Consider the following 20,646-nt stretch of genomic DNA (forward strand, 5'->3'; position numbering starts at 1 on the left):
TCTAACATTTCTAGACTTGCTAGTCCACAAGTTATGGAGAAGCATTTTAGAAGACAGGAAAGGAGGCTGCCCAGTCCCTGGTAAGTGGATAAAAGGTGCTTGCTGCCAAGCCTGAGGACCGGAGTTATCTCCAGGACCTAAGCAGTAAAAAGCGAGCACCAACCCTACCAGCTACCCTGTGAGCGCCACGCATGCGCCGTGCTACACAGGCGCTCCATACATATCTGCACACACAAAGGAAAAAACATAAAGGAGGTGAAAATCCACAATCAATGGGGAATTCTTTTCTAAAGGAACAGATAGAGACAAAAATTGAAAATTCTCAACTGTCCTGAAGCCTCCTGAAGTACAAGCAAAAAAGCTTTTGACTTTACCACACAATTAAATTCTTATTGAAGTCTCTAAATTGACAGAATTTGAGGACAAAGTGAGGACATTTCTTTTAGCAGAGAGGAAAAAGTAAAAGCTTTAATAAACATTTCTAATCGAGATAAATAAAATGAGGGTGTTTTTACACTTACGGGATAAACTTCAGTTTTCTATTTTCTGTGCATGTTTACTGTATTAAATAAGGGCTGTATTCAGCAAATAACTCAGGGAACAACAATTATTTTCTTCAAATATAAAATTATATTCTTTGTGTACAACAACAGAATATTGTTTTCTCCAAGAAAAATATCTGCTGTTATGTATTTATTTTTCATTTTATCTGACAAATGATAAAACTAAGTGCAAGCTGATCTGAAAATGTCACAAATGAGCCATCGATCTTTGTCATCATCCAACTTATCCTGGAAATAATCACTCTAGGTGACCTTGGTCCAAGTCCACACTGGGACTCTACACTGCATTCAACTGCAAGTACCTGTCTTACTCTGTCACTGTGCAGGACTGTGAAATGGCAACCTAAACAATCTTACTGTTAATCAGCTTATGTCTAAGGTCCAATGATACTGCCAAATTTAATTCTGACAAGTACTAACAAAGACTTCACCTTTCCCTAAAAACAAACAAACAAACAAAAAAACCCAAAATCTTCTCCTCTTCACAACTTGCCACAGTACTCCATGTTGCTTGGCCCCCACCATCATTTTATATTTTGAAATTGGATATACTACGCACCATGTGCCTATAATTTCCTTCTAGCTCAACTACTGCATGACTACCCCAAAGGACGAAAAGCCAACTCTGACAAACGTGAAGTCTCGGCTCCATCTTAGGCCCCAGGCACTAAGAGGCATAAGCATGTCTGAGTAAGACAGAAGTCAAGAGTCTTCCTAAGTGACAGCTCCCAGAGGTCCTGGTGGGGCTCTGCCAACATTTTCTTTCTCTAGTGAACTCAGGGAAATAATTCAGTAAAGATTAGTATGCATTAGTAGCCAGCTAACTTTTATCACTTTGGCTAGAAGCATGTAAGTTATATGTAGTATGTTATGTCTGCTCAAATAGGATTTACGATTTTAAGGTTTTTAAACTCTAGTATAAGAAATTATAATTTCAAAAGTAATTGTCCGTGATGTTTTCCGATGACTTTAGTCTTGAAAAACTTGGGGTATGTTGCTAGTCTACGTTTTAAGAGGTGAGACATGTCACTCAGACGACGGTTCCCGAAGAGTGCCTACCCCTCCCAATGCAGTGGCACAGGCAGCTACCTGGAGGAACCACACCCTTTCTTCCTTGCATGTACACTTGGGACGACACAACTGCGTCAGCATTAGATGGGCGAGCATGTGTTTATACTCTAAAACCAAGGCTTGTCTCGCGCACTTGAGAACTCAGGCCATGCTCTACTGGGAAGCAATTAAAGCCTTACCTCCAAGGACCTGAGTGCAGCCTGCATCTCCGCCAGCTGCCTCACCTGTATTCTTTGGACATTTTCTACATGCGCACCAGAATTCTCTTTCTCAGCCCTTAATTCTGCTACTTCAGCCTCTAACCCTTTCAATTTCTGAAGCAAATGGGATTTTTCTCGAACGAGTTGCTCCACGCGCTTGCTGTCTCTTGTGGGATCGACGCTGAGCAGCTGGCCATGCAGTTCCTCCTTATCCTTCTCCAGCCGTGCGACCTAGAAATTCAAAAGGAAGCACACACGCTCTAAATTACTGAATTTCCAGTCATGAACATGCTCTACAAGTCAGTAAATTAAAATTAAAAATTGCACAACATGATAGCTCAGGTTCGAAAATGAAGGAAAAAGAGAAAAAAATCTAAAATGTCACGTTCTTCACTTTGTACCCAGCATGACTCAATTTTAAGGGCAAGGACTTTCTCCGACTCTCCCTCTCCCCCCGCAGTGTCTGGCACAGGGCTGAATCAGTTGCTGACTAAAATTCAAAATTGTAAATACTACCGTAAAGTGATTATTTAAAACACAAGTCCATGATAGGAATTCATGCTAGGCCAATCCAATGACCACTCCCAAATTTCTCCTTACGTGACAGTTAATTCTTTGGCTTTGTCTGGGCTAATAAATCATCTGTTTGAGAGCAACTAATCCACACAAAATCTGTGTACCTAAACACAAATACGGTGACTGAACTTTTAAAGTGACAGCCGAGGTTACTAAATGTCTAACTGCAAGATATTCTAGGTCTTCTGTTCTATGTTCACTATTCCAGAGCACACCACAAGTCACCGAGGAACGAGAGGGAACATACAAGTCATCTTCTCCTTCATAACACCTCGTGCTGCCAGATGCCACATGCTCCTAGTGAGTGGGCTCCAACGGCTTCCTAACACCCAGAGCCTTCCGAGGCCCTTGCTGCTCAAGATTAGAGACAAGGCACTGAGAACAGGACTCTCCCCCCGCCCCTTGGTGATCTCCTAGTTTGCTATAACGTGTCACTACGCCTGCTTTGCACTCCTATTCCCTTCTTAAATTCCCCTCCTCTTCTTCCGTGTGGTGCCGGGGACTGAACCGGGGGCCTGGAACAAGATACATCAGTGTTATGCACTGATGTACAAACCCAGGCACACCAGCAATTCTTTTTATTCTTTCTCTGTATTGGGGTTACCCCTTATTATTCAAATGAACCACTGCAAAAAACAAGACCCGTGGCTATTTTACCAAAACAAACACTCAGGGCTCACTCTAAGTCAAAAGGATACTAAAGTGCTCTGGGACAGGGACAAAGCTGGCAGAGCTCTCCATAAAGGAAAGAAGTGTGAGGCTTCCACAGGGCGTTTCCTCGTCTTCGAAACGCCAGGTGAGGCTCTCTCTGATCGTTTTCATCCCTATAATTCAGGAATTCCAAGTCTGACTGTACACGACAGATTAAAGATGTTAACAGGGCATAAAGATGTAAATACCCAGTATGTAAACATACTTTTCCCAGAAAACTAATCCATGAAGTAAACGTCAAAAGTCCAACGGAGGGCACAGTGATACACTCACTCGGTATGCCAAGAGCCCAGGGTTTCATTCCCAGCACCGTGCCCACTCCCTTCCCCCCCCAAAAAAAAAACCCAAATAAACAGAAAAGAGCATAACTAATTCGCATCTCTGTCCCATTCCCCACTACATAGTTATGTAGAACAATTCTCCTCAGGTTTGTTCTTGGACTACATTTATTCTTCATTCCTTTCCTCCTGCAACTCTATGACTTTGTAGTAAGTCAGATTACTTTTAATCGAACTTTTTAAGGATGTCATACATAAACACACTGTATTTACATGATGTTCACCATCCCTGTCTCCTCTTCAACTCTATGTTCCCCCATCCTCTCTCAAATTCATGACCTTTTCTAACTACTATTTCTATAAATATTGTAAGTGTACAGACACATACACACATACAACCTACTGAGTCCAGTTACTGTTACTCATATGTACATGTATTTGGGGCTGACCACTTAGAATTGGGAACTTACCAGGGTCTCTCGTCTCTGGAAAAAACAGATTCTTCCACCCTCAGCAGCCACTGACTGCCTGTAGCTCTCCATTTAGGGGTGGAGCCTTGTGAAAATTTCCGCCATCTACTGGCATGTTGAGTGGTATAGTCTTGTACAGGCAACCTCACTGTGGAGAGTTCGTGGGTGCAGTACCCCTGACATGTCTAGAGGACACTATCTATTAGTAATTGTCCTGGTTCTCTGTCCTAACAACCTTCCCACCCCCTCGTCCATGATGCTCTGTGAGCCTTAGGTATAGAGGTTGTATTGCAGATGTCCCAACAAGGGAGGTGCACACCACAGTCACATGCTCTCTACATTCTGACAGTCATAGACCTGTATAGCGTCCTCCATCTGCTGCAAAAGAAGCTTTTTTGATCAAGAATGAGAGGTGTGCTTCTCTATGGGGCTAAAGGTATTTAGAATAATTGAAAGCTACGTTAATTTAGAAAAGTATCAGTAGGAGGTTGTCCTCGGGTATCTATGACCTCTCCAGCCGTGGGTTCTTGCTGGGTTTACAGTACCAGGCGTGAGTTCCCTCTACTGGACAGGCCTTCAGCCCAGCTGGTTTACCCCGACAGAAGTGCCACTGCTGCACTGTGGTGGGTCCTGCCGGGCCAGTGGTTACTGTGGTTCACAGGCTTTACAGCTGGGGACTGCTGGTCACTTTTCTCCCCTGGCAGCCTGCCTGGCACCTTCCAGTGCTGTGAGAACTAGTCCTCGGGGAGGAGCCTTCCAGTGCTGTGAGAACTAGTCCTCGGGGAGGAGCCTTCCAGTGCTGTGAGAACTAGTCCTCAGGGAGGAGCCTTCCAGTGCTGTGAGAACTAGTCCTCGGGGAGGAGCCTTCCAGTGCTGTGAGAACTAGTCCTCAGGGAGGAGCCTTCCAGTGCTGTGAGAACTAGTCCTCGGGGAGGAGCCTTCCAGTGCTGTGAGAACTAGTCCTCGGGGAGGAGCCTTCCAGTGCTGTGAGAACTAGTCCTCGGGGAGGAGCCTTCCAGTGCTGTGAGAACTAGTCCTCGGGGAGGAGCCTTCCAGTGCTGTGAGAACTAGTCCTCAGGGAGGAGCCTTCCAGCTCCTGTCAGTACCAGCTTGACTCCTCAAGTCCCGTAACAAAAATCTGTGGTGTCTTCAGCAATAGGGTCTCCTCTTCAAGCTGTAGACAGAAGGCGATCAAGGGCTGTGGTGCTAGCCTATACTGATTTAGGGGGTCTTGGACAGCCCTGGTTCATTACTTTTATCCCAGCTTCAGTTTAAACGGTGGGCTTAGGCTGGGTGATTTTTAAGATACTGTTTGGCATTTGCCTAAGGTTACTCAGCCAAACGTTTTGTTTTGGGCGGTGGGAGGGACCAAGTGCAGGGTCACGCACATGGTAGAGGATCACTTTCCCACTAAGCCAAATTCCTGCAAATCACAATATGCTATTGTTAGTGGTAGGGTGGGTACCTAGGTCAGGAGGTCTAACACGGGACAGACAACGGTGCCCTCAAGTAAGATAAAGTCAGTAGTAACACTATTTATTCTCTTGCAGTGCCCATTTAAATAAAAGGCCACACAGTTGGTCCATGAGAGGCACCTCTATGATGCCTGGAACATAGACAAAGCAACAACTACAATGCAGTGAAGATGAAATTCTGTATTTATAATTCCTCAACCAGAATTCACTACCAAAAATCCTTCCTGGCCAAACTGGTGCCCACTGCTTCCCAGTTACTACACTCATGTACTCATTTGCATAATAAACACTAAGTACTTTGTAGCCAGCACTAGTTTAGGTAGTAAACATACGTACAGTTCAGCAGAAAACTTCTGCAGTTGAGGACCCTATTACACTCAATCACTGCCATAACCGCACTCCTGGCTCATTCATCTGGCCACAGACTTTGGACACATCCGCAGCTCTTTCTTTTTCTTGCACTTTTAATCAGATTCACATGCCATTTTCCTGGATGTCCTTCATTTGTTTTGATCTCAATTCTTCCTTCCCATTTCTAAAGGTCTTTCTCTAATTTCTCTTCTCTGACATCTATCCAAATCTGCCTGTACTGTAGTCACATTCGCATTTACTTCATCCTCCTCTAGAATACAAGCTTGCTGGACAGGTAAGACAATGCTTGGTATTAACCAATTTTACTTTTCTAAGAGTAGAAGAAACGGATAGAAACAGATCAGGAATTACAAAGAGCAGCTGCTCTTCTGTACAAAGGACTTAGTATCAATTCAATTCCCCGAGACACTAGGAAAAGGTCGTGTACCTAACTGTTCTATCCATCTTTGCTTTTACTGCCCTTCTGGTGCAGCCTACAGAAATGGCTAAGCGAACAGACTCTAGGATCAAGTGCCTAGGCTTTGTTTTTCAGTATTTTAGAGCTACTCCTAAACTTCCTTCAGCTTGGAGAACGCTGTCACGCTTACCTTTCTTCTGTAAACAATGTCCTTCAACTCTTGCTTATTTGAGAAAAGATCATCCCACCAAGCCCAGGATGGCTTTGAACTATGCAGTCAAGGATCACCTTGAACTCTTTTAAAAAATATTTTTATTTCTTAATTACATGTGTAATGTGTGTCTGTGTGGATATGTGCACTTCAGTACAGGTGCCTGCCCAGAGGCCAAAAGAAGGTGTCAGATCCCCTAGAGCTGAAGTCACAGCAGTAGTGATCCACCCATCATGACTGCTGGGGACCGAACTCAGGTTTTCTATACGAACATACACACTCTTAACCACTGGGCCCAACCGCTCACCTGCAACTCTTAATCCTCCTGACTCAGTCTCCTGAGTGTTGGAACATAAGCATGTACCATCATGCCCAGTTTGGTTAATTTTTAACTAAATCCTTTATTATCACACAATGACAGAGTATACTATCAGTCAACTCAATGTTTGCATCTATTGCTATCTTACATTTACTTCTGGAACTTTCTTGGTTTTGATATAAGATTAAATATAAGACTATTTCAATTAAATCTTGAATAGTCAAGAAATTGTGACTCTGAATTGAAACTGAAATTTGTTTTAATTTGCTTCTTATAAAATCACTGTTGAAAGTGTGACTGTTAGAAAGAAAATGGCTCCCAAAGGGAGTGGCCACTATTAGGAGGTGTGGCTTTGTTGGAGTAGGTGTGGCCTTGTTGAAGGAAGTATGTCACTGTGCATAGGCTTTGATGTTTCATATATGCTCAGGCCACACCCAGTATCTCAGTCCACTTCCTGCCGCCAACAAGATGTAGAACACTCAGCTACCTCTCCAGCACTGTCTGCTTGCACACTGTCCACCACAATAATGGACTGAACCTCTGAAACTGTGAGCTGTCACCTCAATTAAATGTTGTCTTTGTAAGAGTTGTCATGGTCATGGTGTCTCTTCAGAGCAACAGAAACCCTAAGACAGTGTAGTCACCTTGCTATCACTTGCTGCTCTGATGAAACACAAGCAGGTAAGGACACAGCATCTCATTGCTACCTGGTGAAGAAGGAAGCCCAGGCTAGGCTCCCTGCATTGCCCACTACGACACCAGGGCAGGGTGTGGGAGTACTTTACTATTCAGAGGGACTGTCTTTGGTATTAAGATAAAGTTGGTCCTACAGAATGATTTAGAAAGTACTCCTACCACTTTCTGGTAAATATTATAGAGAATTGGCATAAGTTCTTCCTTAAATGTAAAAATCACTTGTCAGCTGCCAGTTGTTTTCCACTGGATGCTAGACCCTCAATTTAATTTTTTAGTGCTGGATTCTTTGATTTCCTTTATATTCTTGAATCTTTGTCCTAGGATAGAGTTAAGACAGCCAAACATTTGATTTTTCAAGACTCACTTGTGTCCTTGTTTGTTGTTGGTTGTTTTTGCTCTTAACTCATTTTTTGGGGAGGGGCACCACCCAGCTCCCAAATAAACACATAGAAGAGACTTCCTCTTACTTATAAATGCCTGGTCTTATTTCTTGCCAGCTTTTCTTAAATTATCCCATCTACCTTTTGCCTCTGGGCTTTTTCCTTTTCTTACTTCTATAAATCTTATTTTCACTCTTATTCCACGGCTGGCTGTGTGGCTGGGTGGCTGGCCCCTAGCGTCCTCCTCTCCTTGTTCTCTTGCTCTTTCTTCTTTTCCTCCCAGATTTCTCCTCCTATTTATCCTCTCTGCCTGCCAGCCCCGCCTATTCTTTCCCCTGCCTCACCATTGGCTGTTCAGTTCTTTATTAGACTGTCAGGTGTTTTAGACAGGCACAGGAACACAGCTTCACAGAGTTAAACAAATGCAACATAAAAGAATGCAACACACTTTCAAATAATATTCTACCAGGCAGTGATGGCCCATGCCTTTAATCCCAGCACTCAAGAGGCAGAGGCAAGTGGATCTCTGTGAGTTCAAGGCCAGCCTGGTCTACAGAGCCAGTTCCAGAACAGTCAGGACTATACAGAAAAACACTATCTCAAAAACAACAACAACAATATTCTACAACACTTGTTAGAACCAGAAGAGCATTTAGTCTAGAGCTAACTCAATGCATCATACATTAAGAGATTTTCCATCCTGGCTGGCTGATGTAAAGATAAATTTTGACCAGTTCCATGTGAACTCTGGGTATTGTTTTGCCTGGACCATTCTCATTCCTTCTCTGGCTTTGCATAGATAGCTTCCTCACACACAGGCTCTAATTAGTAGTCAACTAAAAACTCAGGAGCTACCATGTAAAGGACTAGTGTGCTCTCATACTCTTTCTCCTTCAAGTTCACTGTCATGGCCTCTTGCAATTCTCAACTCCAATTCCTCAACTCAGGGTAAAGACTATAAACGCAGCATCAGCATTTTATCCTTACTAGGTTTTCAGATTTAACCAAATGTATTGAGAAAGCATAACATCATTTTCATAAAAATGAAGACATCTTATTCTATGTTTATTTCATGTATTCTTCTTAGTGTTACAAATGAGGACATATGAATTCCTGAAGTCTTCACAAAAACCTTTAAAATTTCCAAAGGGGGATGGAGAGATAGCTCAGTGGTTAAAAACATTTGTTGCTCTTCCAAAGGACCTGAGCTGAGTTCCCAGCACCCACAGGCAGCCCTCAACTGTCTGCAATCCAGTTCCAGGGGTATCCAACACCTTCTTCTGACCTCTGCGGGCACCAGGCCCACGCATGGTGCACAAACATACATACAGATAAAACACTCATACACATAAAGTGCATAATTTTAAAAAAAATTCCTAAAGAATCTGCCAAAAATGAACACACTAAGGAGTAGTCAGTTGCTTTGATCTGTATAGATTAAAAACACAGTATTGCATGAGGCTTTAATAAAATATGTATTAAATTCAGCTTCAGGATGGTGAAGTAAAGCAAATTATTCCAATAAAGCAGGTCTCACAATTATTTTTTGTTTCTCATTACACAGAAAAAAAAAAAATCAGCACCTGCCCTTAATACTGATAAGCAGATCTGTGAGTTCACAGGCCAGCCTGGTCTACAGAGTGAGTTTCAGGACAGCCAGGACTATACATAGACATCCTGTCTCAAACAAGCAAAAACTGCCAACATCAACAAAAAAAATTCTATTATACTATAGTCTACCCAGGGTACAATAGTGTTCTATTTTTTTTAAAAACTAATGTGAGTGTGTGTGTGTGTGTGTGTGTGTGTGTGTGTGTGTGTTACTGAAAACATACTACATTGCTAAAAACTGCCCACAATCACCCTTAAGTGAATCTTAATTCTTCAGAAGGTATTACATCAATGTTAATGGCTGCTGCCTGATTAGGACGCAGACTACTAATGGTTGGGGGCTGTGGTGATTTCTTAAACCGAGGCAATAATTATGTTAGCCACATCAACTGACTCCTTTCATGAAAAACATTTCTTATTTATTATATATATACATGTTATGCCATCTGACAGCCTCTTACCTACAGTAGATCTTTCAAGTTGGAGTCATCCTCTCATATCCTGCCACTGTTTTACCAACTTAGCTGATACAATACTGTAAACCCTTTACTGCCACGAGACCCACTCCATGTCAAGAACCACTTTTGGGGACTGAAGTTGTGACCCAGTAGCAGTGTCAATCTACCTTGCAAGAGGTTCAATCCCTACCACAGAGGGGCGGTAACCATTTTTACTTACATAAGAAGCAGTTCTTCAGCTACTCAAGTTTTAGTGTGAAACTGGAAAGATTAAGTCACACCTTCAGGTTCTATTTTGAGCACTCTTACTAATTATGGCACCTCTGCAGGTACTATGTCCACTGAAGTCTTCAAACACTCAAAGTCATCCATGAGGACTGGAATTAACTTCTCCCAAACTCTTGTTAATGTTACTATTTTAATCTCCTCCTGTGAATCACAAATGTTCTTAATGGCACTCAAAGAGAGAATTGTTTCCATACGGTTTCTGATTTATTCTGCCCAGATTTACCACACGAATTACCTATGGGAAGAATAGCTTTGTGGCCGATATTTCCTAAATAATATGACTTGAAAACCAAAACCATTCCTCGCTCCACAGGCTACATAATGGATATTTCATTAACAGGGATGACTATAAGATATAAAGGGAATCCTTTTACCTGACCAGTGGTCTCAATAACAAGCTTGAAATACTCAGGAAAACATGTCATAAACTGGTAATGTTGCCATCTAAGTTTCAGTGTTCCTCTTACAGAGCACAGACAGAACAGATTTCAGCCTAATCCTTAAGGGCCTTAGGATTTTCAGGTGGGTAAATGAACACAGGCTTCTACTTAACTTCCCCAGCTTCATCGGCCCCAGACTAGAAAGTAGGTTTGCTCTTTGATGCCCAGCACTGGTTTCTCTTTAAGGTGTTAAACAGCATCTTCATCTAACAGAAGGAAGTTTCATTTCTGTAAAAGTCTGTGGTTTGCTGCAGCCGCCGTCATCATTTCAGCTAGGCAGGCCCCTAAACACTGCTGCAGCTAGGCAGGCCCCTAAACACACTGCTGCAGCTAGGCAGACCTCTAAACACTGGGGCAGCTAGGCAGGCCCCTAAACACACTGCTGCAGCTAGGCAGACCTCTAAACACACTGCTGCAGCTAGGCAGACCTCTAAACACATGCTGCAGCTAGGCAGGCCCCTAAACACACTGCTGCAGCTAGGCAGACCTCTAAACACTGCTGCAGCTAGGCAGGCCTCTAAACACTGCTGCAGCTAGGCAGGCCTCTAAACACACTGCTGCAGCTAGGCAGACCTCTAAACACTGGGGCAGCTAGGCAGGCCCCTAAACACACTGCTGCAGCTAGGCAGGCCCCTAAACACACTGCTGCAGCTAGGCAGACCTCTAAACACACTGCTGCAGCTAGGCAGACCTCTAAACACTGCTGCAGCTAGGCAGGCCTCTAAACACTGCTGCAGCTAGGCAGGCCTCTAAACACACTGCTGCAGCTAGGCAGACCTCTAAACACTGGGGCAGCTAGGCAGGCCCCTAAACACACTGCTGCAGCTAGGCAGGCCCCTAAACACACTGCTGCAGCTAGGCAGACCTCTAAACACACTGCTGCAGCTAGGCAGACCTCTAAACACATGCTGCAGCTAGGCAGGCCCCTAAACACACTGCTGCAGCTAGGCAGACCTCTAAACACTGCTGCAGCTAGGCAGGCCTCTAAACACTGCTGCAGCTAGGCAGGCCTCTAAACACACTGCTGCAGCTAGGCAGACCTCTAAACACACTGCTGCAGCTAGGCAGACCTCTAAACACACTGCTGCAGCTAGGCAGACCTCTAAACACACTGCTGCAGCTAGGCAGGCCCCTAAACACACTGCTGCAGCTAGGCAGGCCCCTAAACACACTGCTGCAGCTAGGCAGACCTCTAAAACACACTGCTGCAGCTAGGCAGACCTCTAAACACACTGCTGCAGCTAGGCAGGCCACAAACACACTGCTGCAGCTAGGCCAGCACCTCTAAAACACACTGCTGCAGCTAGGCAGACCTCTAAACACACTGCTGCAGCTAGGCAGACCTCTAAACACACTGCTGCAGCTAGGCAGACCTCTAAACACACTGCTGCAGCTAGGCAGGCCACAAACACACTGCTGCAGCTAGGCAGACCTCTAAACACACTGCTGCAGCTAGGCAGACCTCTAAACACACTGCTGCAGCTAGGCAGACCTCTAAACACACTGCTGCAGCTAGGCAGACCTCTAAACACACTGCTGCAGCTAGGCAGACCTCTAAACACACTGCTGCAGCTAGGCAGGCCACAAACACACTGCTGCAGCCACACGTCAGCACTGCGCCTCATCTCGAACTTTTACGTGAGGCAGCCAGCCTCTTCCTTTAACTCTTTTTCTTTTTTTGAGACAGAATCTCACCTTGTAGCCCAGGCTGGCCAGGCTGGCCTTGAACTCAGAGAACTACAGCTCCCTCCCGAGTTTTCCCTTACCTTATGTCTGATAAAGCAAGTTCTGCTAGCTGCAAGCCTCTCTTCTGCCACTTACCAGCGGCTACAGTTTAGATCTGCACTGCTTTCCCCAAGACAAGTATGTGAAAGGCTTAACCCCACTCTGGAGTGAGTGGAGTTGGTCAAAACTTTTAAGACGGAAGATAACCAGGTGGCCTTCCTGTCATGGAAATGTGCCCTCCGAGGAGGCCTCAGGCCCTCCTCTTCCTCTTGCTTTTCCCTTCCAGCCATGAGGTGGACCACTTGTTCTGCCAGGGTTGCCTCCACAGTGATGCACAGCTATAGGCCTAAAGCAAAGGGGCTGACCAATCACAATCACAAACTGAGACCATCTCCAAACCATTGGTTAATCTATAAACCCTATAAACCCTAACTGAAATCATATCTACTGCTTCATAATCCACAACTGTTACACCAAGTTTACTGTATATAGTACTATTCTTTGTACAGTAACTGAAGTATTTCAATAAGTGAAGAACTGGGAAATGGGAAAAGCAGAAAGTCTTATTTTTCTAGACGCTAACAATCCCTTCAAATATCAGAATTTTAAATTTCTGGTCTTTCATTAGAGAAAAATATATTAGTAAATAACATTTTTAGACCAACATTTCTTTTCATCAAAAATAAAACACAAGAAAGGCAACAAAATCAAGACTCTGAAGAACACACAAATCCCCACCCCCCCACGTAAGCACGCCGACCGGTTTCCGGCAAGGTCTGAACTAGAGCACCGCACACACACTCCCCCCCCCCCCCCCCCCACGTAAGCACGTCGACCGGTTTCCGGCAGGGTCTGAACTAGAGCACAGCCATACAGAACCTCGCTCAGCAGTTGCTCTCAGCACACCGACTCTTCATTCTACACTGGAAATCTAATCATCTCTACTTTCCACAACAGACTGTTTACCGGTCATAATCTGTCATACTTACAGATGTGAGTGGAGTCTTTTACAACCACAAATAGTATCAATCAGCTGAACTCCTAACAAAACTGAAGTTGTTGGGTGGTGTGGTAGTGTGAATGTGATTGGCCCCCATAATCTCACAGGGAGTGTCACTACTAGGAGGTGTGGCCTTGTTGGAGGAAGTGTGTCACTGTGGGGCGGGCTTTGAGGTTTCCTATGCTCAGGATACCGCCCAGTGTCTCAGTCGACTTCCCGTTGCCTGTAAGATGTAGGACTCTCAGCTACTCCTCCAGCACCACATCTGCTCCCCATCATGATGATAATGGACTGAACCTCTGAAACAATAAGTGAGCCACCCCAATTAAATGTTTCCTTTATAAAAGTTGCCGTGGTCATGGCTATCAAAACTCTAAGTTAGGTGGCCACTAATCAGAGTAAAAACCTCAAATCACTGATCATTTCAAACCTAAAACTCTAACATGAAAGTTAACACACCCACTTCTATTGTTGCACTAGCTGATGACCTCGTGAAATTTCTGACGGTTTCTTGTGCCTCAGCTTCCTAATTTCAAATAAGTCTTTTCTCATCTTACTATTAAATGAAAATGAAATTAAACCTAAATAAAGCATTTAAAACTGTGAAAAGAAATAAACAGCTAGGTGAAAAAAACCGTTTAAAATATCCATAATGTTCAAGGACTCTTATTCTAAAGAACTTAATGATCAAGAGTTTAGATAATTTATGGAACAATCAAGAAATTGCTCACTGCTAAGAATAAACCAGTCTAAGCCAAATACTGTGGTCTTAGCTCTTTTAGATGCCCAAGACACTACAAGTATCAGGTAACTGGTAAAGGAAGGTAAGAATACTTCAATTCCAAATAAACACAATGATATAAATAACATACAGTTGTCTTTCTATATAGCATATAGTGCACTGCTATGAGGATCAGCCTAGTTTTATAAATGTTACAGCAGAATTGCTACTTGTTCCTCTTATCATAATGAAACCATCAAGAGTAAGATAGAGAGTGAATGGAAAAAACAGTTTTAGAAAAGCAGAAGACAACTGCAAAGTGAGTGAGATGGCCGCCCCAAGCCCCAGGCATGAGACAGGAACATGTGCTGGAGGAACACTGTGGTGGGCTGTCAAAAAGAACTGAGGAGGGTGATCTACAGCAACTCAACAAGGTACAGGCTGAAACTAGAGCTACCTAGGAAGTGATTGCTCCTAACCAGAGGACAGCACTCAGTAAGGAATCATGTAAGTGATATTTACAGAGAAAAGTCTCTCTGCACACCTATGGCAACATGGGACTGTGGATGTATCTATCTCTACTGGCTAGGGCAAAATAAAACAAATGAAATAAATAGCCAAAGGAAAACACTCACAAGATATTGCTGACAAAGAAAGGAAACAAATACCTCGCTAATTAATAACACATAATTACACAATCAACTCTAACTTGGGACTTATAAAAATATATAATCATAAAACTGTATTCACTACAACAATCTCTGATATAGCAGTGTAATTGATTACTTACCTCTGATTCAAATTTCAATTTTTCTTCTTCTGAAATACGAGTAAACTCCTCCTTCTGGTGCTCAAATTCTGACTTGAGGAATGTATGCTCATAGCGAAGCTTATTATATTCAGCTCTATACCTTTCCACTTCCTAAATTACAAAGAGATTGCAATGTATGAAAAATCTGTAAGTGAAATGTGTGCCCTCTCCAAAAATCACTGTATGGTATAATTTTCAGTTCTATTAACAGCCATTCTGAAAGAAAACGAAAAGGCCAACGAGAGCAAGGGACTTGGCTCAGCAGTTACGATGCTTCTGCTCAGGAGTTCTGACGCCCACAACCAACGGAACTGCTTGGTGGACCGGAGGGTCCACTAGCAAGGGCAGCCACTAGAAGGCAGAGAAAGGACCAGGGAGCACATAGTTAGACTAGCTGAGTCAGTGAACTTTGGGTTCAAGTAAGAGAAGCTGCCTCGTGAATAAGGTGAAGAGTAATCAAAGACTCCTGATCAGCCTTGGTCTCCACACATGCACTTCAACATGTGTCCACACACCCACATGCAAGGGCAAACACACGCCATGCACAACATACACACACACACACTACTCATGAAAAAGGAAAGAGAAAAATGAAATGGATTAGTATGCTCCTTGGAATGGACTAATAAAATGAATTATCATTCAAGTAATGCTTTGTCTTCACTGATTCTCACTGTGGGAACAAATGTGCAGCATCACAAAAGTCACCCTCTCTGCACTTAATAGTAGTTAAGAATGTGCCAGGTCTTTCTAAATATAGATAGATTTTAACAAGTATAACAAAGTATAAGCTATCTCTCTCTAAAAGTCAGACTAGATAACCTCAAAGTAGAAAAAAGCTTATTTGAATACTTAGTATACTAACTTAAGGTTTAATCAAATATTGCAATAATTCATTTCATACTTACTATGATTTTAAAACCTGCTCTTATTTAACTTGAATACCTAGCCCTGGTATGAGTGATTTTATTTACAAAAAATTCATTCTACACCCATTAGGATGCCATTAGGATATATTGCTGTTAGGGGCATATTTGAAAAATCGGGATATCGATAAATAGATCATTACAAAAGAGAATTTTGCATGTCTTCCTGCACAATGGCAGTATTTTGGACCATTCCAATCTCCCTAAGGGTTCCACTTTGAGGAAATAGTAATAATTTATGAGTGTAAGAACTGATGTATGTTTCGAAAGCTAGCATATAAAATGTGTAGGCAATACCTAATGTGCTTCTCTGCAGTCTTTTCCCATCCTCTTTATCAAACGTTTAGTAATGTAAGAAATCTGGTCAACCCAAAAGAAGGAGCACTTTTCTTTTGGAGGTTGTGTGCTGTTTACACTGACTGTCCTCGGCAGGATGTAGATGATCTGGGAGAACAGGCTCCACGCACACCTCTGGGAGACTGCTGAGATCAGGCTAGCCTCTGTGGACACCTGGGAGGGGCTAACCGAGGTGGGAGACCCTCGCTCAGTGAAGGCAGCACTACTCCATGTGCTGGGTTCTCAGCTGAATAAAAACGAGAAAGGAGCTAAGCACCAGCCTTCCTCACCCTCTGCTTCCTTGGCTGAGGATTCCACATGGCCAGCTGCCTCGTGATCCTGCTACCATGCTTCCCCACCGTTATGGACTGTCCCCTCAAACTGTAAGCCAAAATAAACTGTTCCTTCTCTAAGGAGCTTCTGTCGGGGTATCAAAGCAACAGGGAAAGCAACAAATCCAGATGACGTGAAATCCATCCTTCAGGTGGTAAATATCATTTCACCTGCTGGATGTTAGGAACCATTCTCAGGAACTTGTGGACAAAAATCAAATGCTTCCTTTCATGCAAAGGAAAGGAAGCACTAAAACATTCTATTGTGTTTTTCCATTCTAAAAGTGCTAAAACAAAAGCCACAATAATACAGCAGATTAGCATATTAGAAAGAACAGGGATCGCAGGAAAACTAAACCAGGGAGGTGAGGAACCTCCACAGGTGTCGGGAGTGGCAGGAATGCAGGCTGCAGCAGTAAGCTGGGAATGGGATAGTAGCAGTCAGTAGGCTTACTGAAGAAGGAACACTTTGGGCGGAACTGCAAGAGATTGAGGAGTCAGCCACGAGTTCCAATAAACATTCAAGGCAGACACAGCACCATGCAGACTCTTGAATCCCACCATTTCACAAACATCAGGAGACCAAAGAGAACAGAGATAATGGAGTCCAATCCTAGCAGGCCTGGAGAGCGGTAGGGACTGCCATGCAGAGGGTCTGGGTAAATGAAGGATGCTTTTCCTGAGGCATAAAGATGAATGCAGTTATTCCACTTAATGACTTACTTCATCAAGAGTCCGGAAACGCTCTCGCATTGGAGCTTCTAATTCTTGCTGCATTTGCGCTCTTACCAATTCCAATTTTTGGGGTGTTAATACCTAGTACATAAAGAAATACAAACAACTATAAATACAAAAATGAAGAATTCTCCCTATTTCAAAGTCTCTTCTAAGACAAGTACTAATTACAGATATTTTTACATGGTGGTTAATTTGTATAATCATTAAATACAACTTATCAGGGCTGGGGGAATAGCTTCACGTTAAAGCACCTGCCACACAAGCAATGGATGTGGATGTGCTAGCCTGCCTATAATTCCAGACTCAGAGGTGGAGACAGGATCCCGAGAGCAAGCTGACGAGCAGGACTAGCCTCTATCAGCCAACTCTGGGTTTGACCTAGATCTCATCTCAACGGATAAAGAAGAGCAATCGCAGATAATTCTCAACGTCAACCTCAGTCTCCATGTGCGCTTGCATATACATGCACGTGTTCCCACAGGTAAGTAAAGATGTGCATACACTCAAAACGGGCGAAAGAGAAAAAGATAAACATAGCCAGCCCCGAAACAATACTTTAAGAATCTCAATCTTGGTATCAGAGGTGTCAAAAATACGACTAATGAAAAAAAGAAAAACAATGATGATTTTTATACTGGGGGTGGTGGCGCACGCCTTTAATCCCAGAAGTTGGGAGGCGGAGCAGAGGCAGGAGGATCTCTGATTTCCAGGCCAGCCTGGTCTACAGAGTGAGTTCCAGCCAGCCAGGCTGCACAGAGAAACCCTGTGTAGAAAAATCCCTGATAACTTTTATGACTGTTAAGAATGAACTCAGCCAGGCAGTGGTGGCGCATGCCTTTAATCCCAGCACTCGGGAGGCAGAGCCAGGCAGATCTCTCTGAGTTCGAGGCCAGCCTGGGCTACCAAGTGAGTTCCAGGAAAAGGCGCAAAGCTACACAGAGAAACCCTGTCTTGAAAAACCAAAAAAGAAAAAAAAGAAAGAATGAACTCGTCAGTCAAGGTTATTGTGCTAAATACAATGACTGATGGTCTATTTTCTAAAAATAAAATAAAGGTGTAGTAAATCGTTATACCAGAGAAAATTCTTCAGATTTATTTTCAATAAGAAGGGGGAAATGATGCAATTATATTATAATCTTAAAAATTAAAAGTATAGAGTCCGGGCTGCAGCTGGAGCCAAGTCTGAGTCCATGGTGCTGTAGTAGGCAGGTCTTCAGTGATGTCCCAAGTTCCTGCTGCCATTGAAGGCTATGCTGATACCTGGGGTCTGGGTTACCACCTGGGGTCATGTGGGTGTTTGAGGGCACTGTCCGAGTCCATGCCAGTCTGGGTGACCTGTGCTGCCAATCAAGGCCACGGTGACATCTGGGCTCCGTCTGCTGAGTACCATGTCTGGGTCCATGGTCCAACCGCAGCTGGAGTCTGCATGGATGTCTGTGGCCCATGTAGCCACCAGGGGCCATGCGGAAATCAGGAACCTGGGCTACCACCTAGAACCATGTTGGTATCCAAGTACGGAGCCTTTGCTGGACCATACAGATTTGGGTGGCCTATGCTGCCACCCAGGGTCATGGGGTCATCCAGGCTGCTGCCAGGGGCCATGTCTGGGTCCATGGCCCTCCTACAGTCACCGTCTGTCACAGTCTGTGGCTCCTATTACCACTGAAGTCCAAGGAGACAGGGCTGCACAGAGCTGGCCCCACCCACCTCTCACTGGCTGCCGCAATAGGAAGAACAGGCCCTGCCTCTCACTTGGGAGGGTGGTTCCTGCACCTTGCCTGGGCAGCACAATAGAGCTGACCCTGTTGGTAGGGGGTGCAGGTGAGCCAGCCCTGTGGATTTGAAAGAAGGAGAGCGCGCCCTCCCCCGTTCCCCTCTCTAGTATGTCATGTGATGACATGGGTGAGGGAAATATGCCCTCCCTTACCCGCCTCTGGGACATGAGAATGGAAGAGCTGGTCCTGTCCTCACCAACTGCAGCAATTGGGAAAGCAGGTCCTGCACCTTGCCTGGGCAAAATAGTAGAGCTGGCTCTGGTGGTGTGAGTGTGGGTGAGCCAGGCTGATGGGGTGAGAGCAGGAGCACTGGCCCTGCTTCTTGCTGTCTGCTGCACTGGGTAAACTAGCTGGGGCAGTGCTGGAGAGCTGTCCATGTGGCAACAATGAGGGAGAGCTGGTAGGCTGACCAACCCAGCTACCACCCAAACCCAGAACCAGGGCTATGAGTTTAGCCCATACCAACATCCACCTCATCTATGAACTGCTGGAGGATGGGAGGGGGCTGAACCTGCAGATCCAAAGCTACAGAATCTCCATGATACAGGACAACAACAGGATATCCAAGGAGTCCCTGTGAGCATCCAGTATTGACAGTGGAGCAGAAGCCAGAGGCCTCAAACCAGATCAATGACTCATTGCAATAAACACTTACAAGTCAAGAAAGATGTATGGACTGAAGGGTTTACTGTGTGACTCACTGGGCCACACTATAGCTTCCATGACGAGAACTTTTTGTGGTTTTGGTTTTAAATTTTGTTTGTTCTGGGGGAAGTTGCAAGGGCGGAGGGCGGAATTGAGGGGACAGGACAGGGAGATGAGTGGGACCTGGATGCATGATGCAAAATCCAAAGAATCAATGAAAAGTTAAAAAAAAATTAAAGACATAATTTTTTTTTAAAAAAAGCTAATTGTTACTCTGACCAGCAAAACTAATTTTGGCTCTATTCTGTCATACTCTCTTACAGTGCTCACTTCAGTGAATAATTAATATTTATGTAAGCAGCATATGGGCACACTCCTTGTCGCAAAGATTCGTCATTATTTCTCCAACACCTTTCATCACTGACTACCATATAGGAACTACTAAACTCCTGTTTCATGAATCAATAAAAGAACAAATGAACAAATGCTGGCTGAAAAATAATATAGCCTGTATTTGTATGAGTTTCTTTGAAAACATGAATAATGTACTATTTTATTCATTTATTTAATATTACACACTCTACTGAATGAAAGTCTTCTCAACATAAAACATTATGTAATATATGATCATTTACATCCCATTTTGCTCTGAGTATCTCACATGCAGTAATTTAGCTAACCCCCACAAAGCCCACACAGTAGCTACACTGAAGCGCGCGCGCACACACACACACACACACACACACACACACACACACACACACACACACGACAAGCTCAAGCTTCAGCACTAACAAGCCAAGCATGCTGCCTCAGGTCTATGACCTCTGTACTCAGGAGATGGAGACAGGAGTGTGTTGAGTTCAAGGTCAGTGTGGGCTACATAGGAAGACCGTCAAAGAGAGAGGAGACAAGAGCAGATGGGGAGGGAGAGAAAAAACATAAAGAATACTACAGCAGTTGGAGTTTAGGAAGGAACAAATAGAACAAAAGCCTTGGCGGGAGAAAGCTGTGGCTATGGGAGGAGAGACCAGGCCTAACTACAGTGTCCGGTCTAGGTGAAAGCAAACCAGCCAAGCAGGAGGGTAACGAGAAGGAATAAATTAATAGGATCGTGTTTC

At 44.0% G+C, this 20,646-nt stretch overlaps 1 protein-coding gene across 2 annotated transcripts in view; it reads right to left on the minus strand.

The window, feature by feature from the left end:
• Cep83 (centrosomal protein 83) overlaps positions 1–20,646 on the minus strand; it is a 122,997-nt gene that overhangs the window by 47,710 nt on the left and 54,641 nt on the right. Inside the window, exons 4-6 of one of the 2 annotated variants that reach the window (XM_037196807.1) lie at positions 17,091–17,183; positions 14,753–14,884; positions 1,814–2,065 (exon numbers count right to left, since the gene is read on the minus strand). In XM_037196807.1, the coding sequence (XP_037052702.1) occupies positions 1,814–2,065; positions 14,753–14,884; positions 17,091–17,183 (477 nt within the window). Of the gene's footprint in view, positions 1–1,813; positions 2,066–3,869; positions 4,285–14,752; positions 14,885–17,090; positions 17,184–20,646 lie in introns of those variants that run through there. The other variant, XM_037196808.1, reaches the window with a different exon arrangement.

The sequence above is a fragment of the Peromyscus leucopus genome, chromosome 18 (genome assembly GCF_004664715.2).
Source record: "Peromyscus leucopus breed LL Stock chromosome 18, UCI_PerLeu_2.1, whole genome shotgun sequence".
Lineage (NCBI taxonomy): Eukaryota > Metazoa > Chordata > Mammalia > Rodentia > Cricetidae > Peromyscus > Peromyscus leucopus.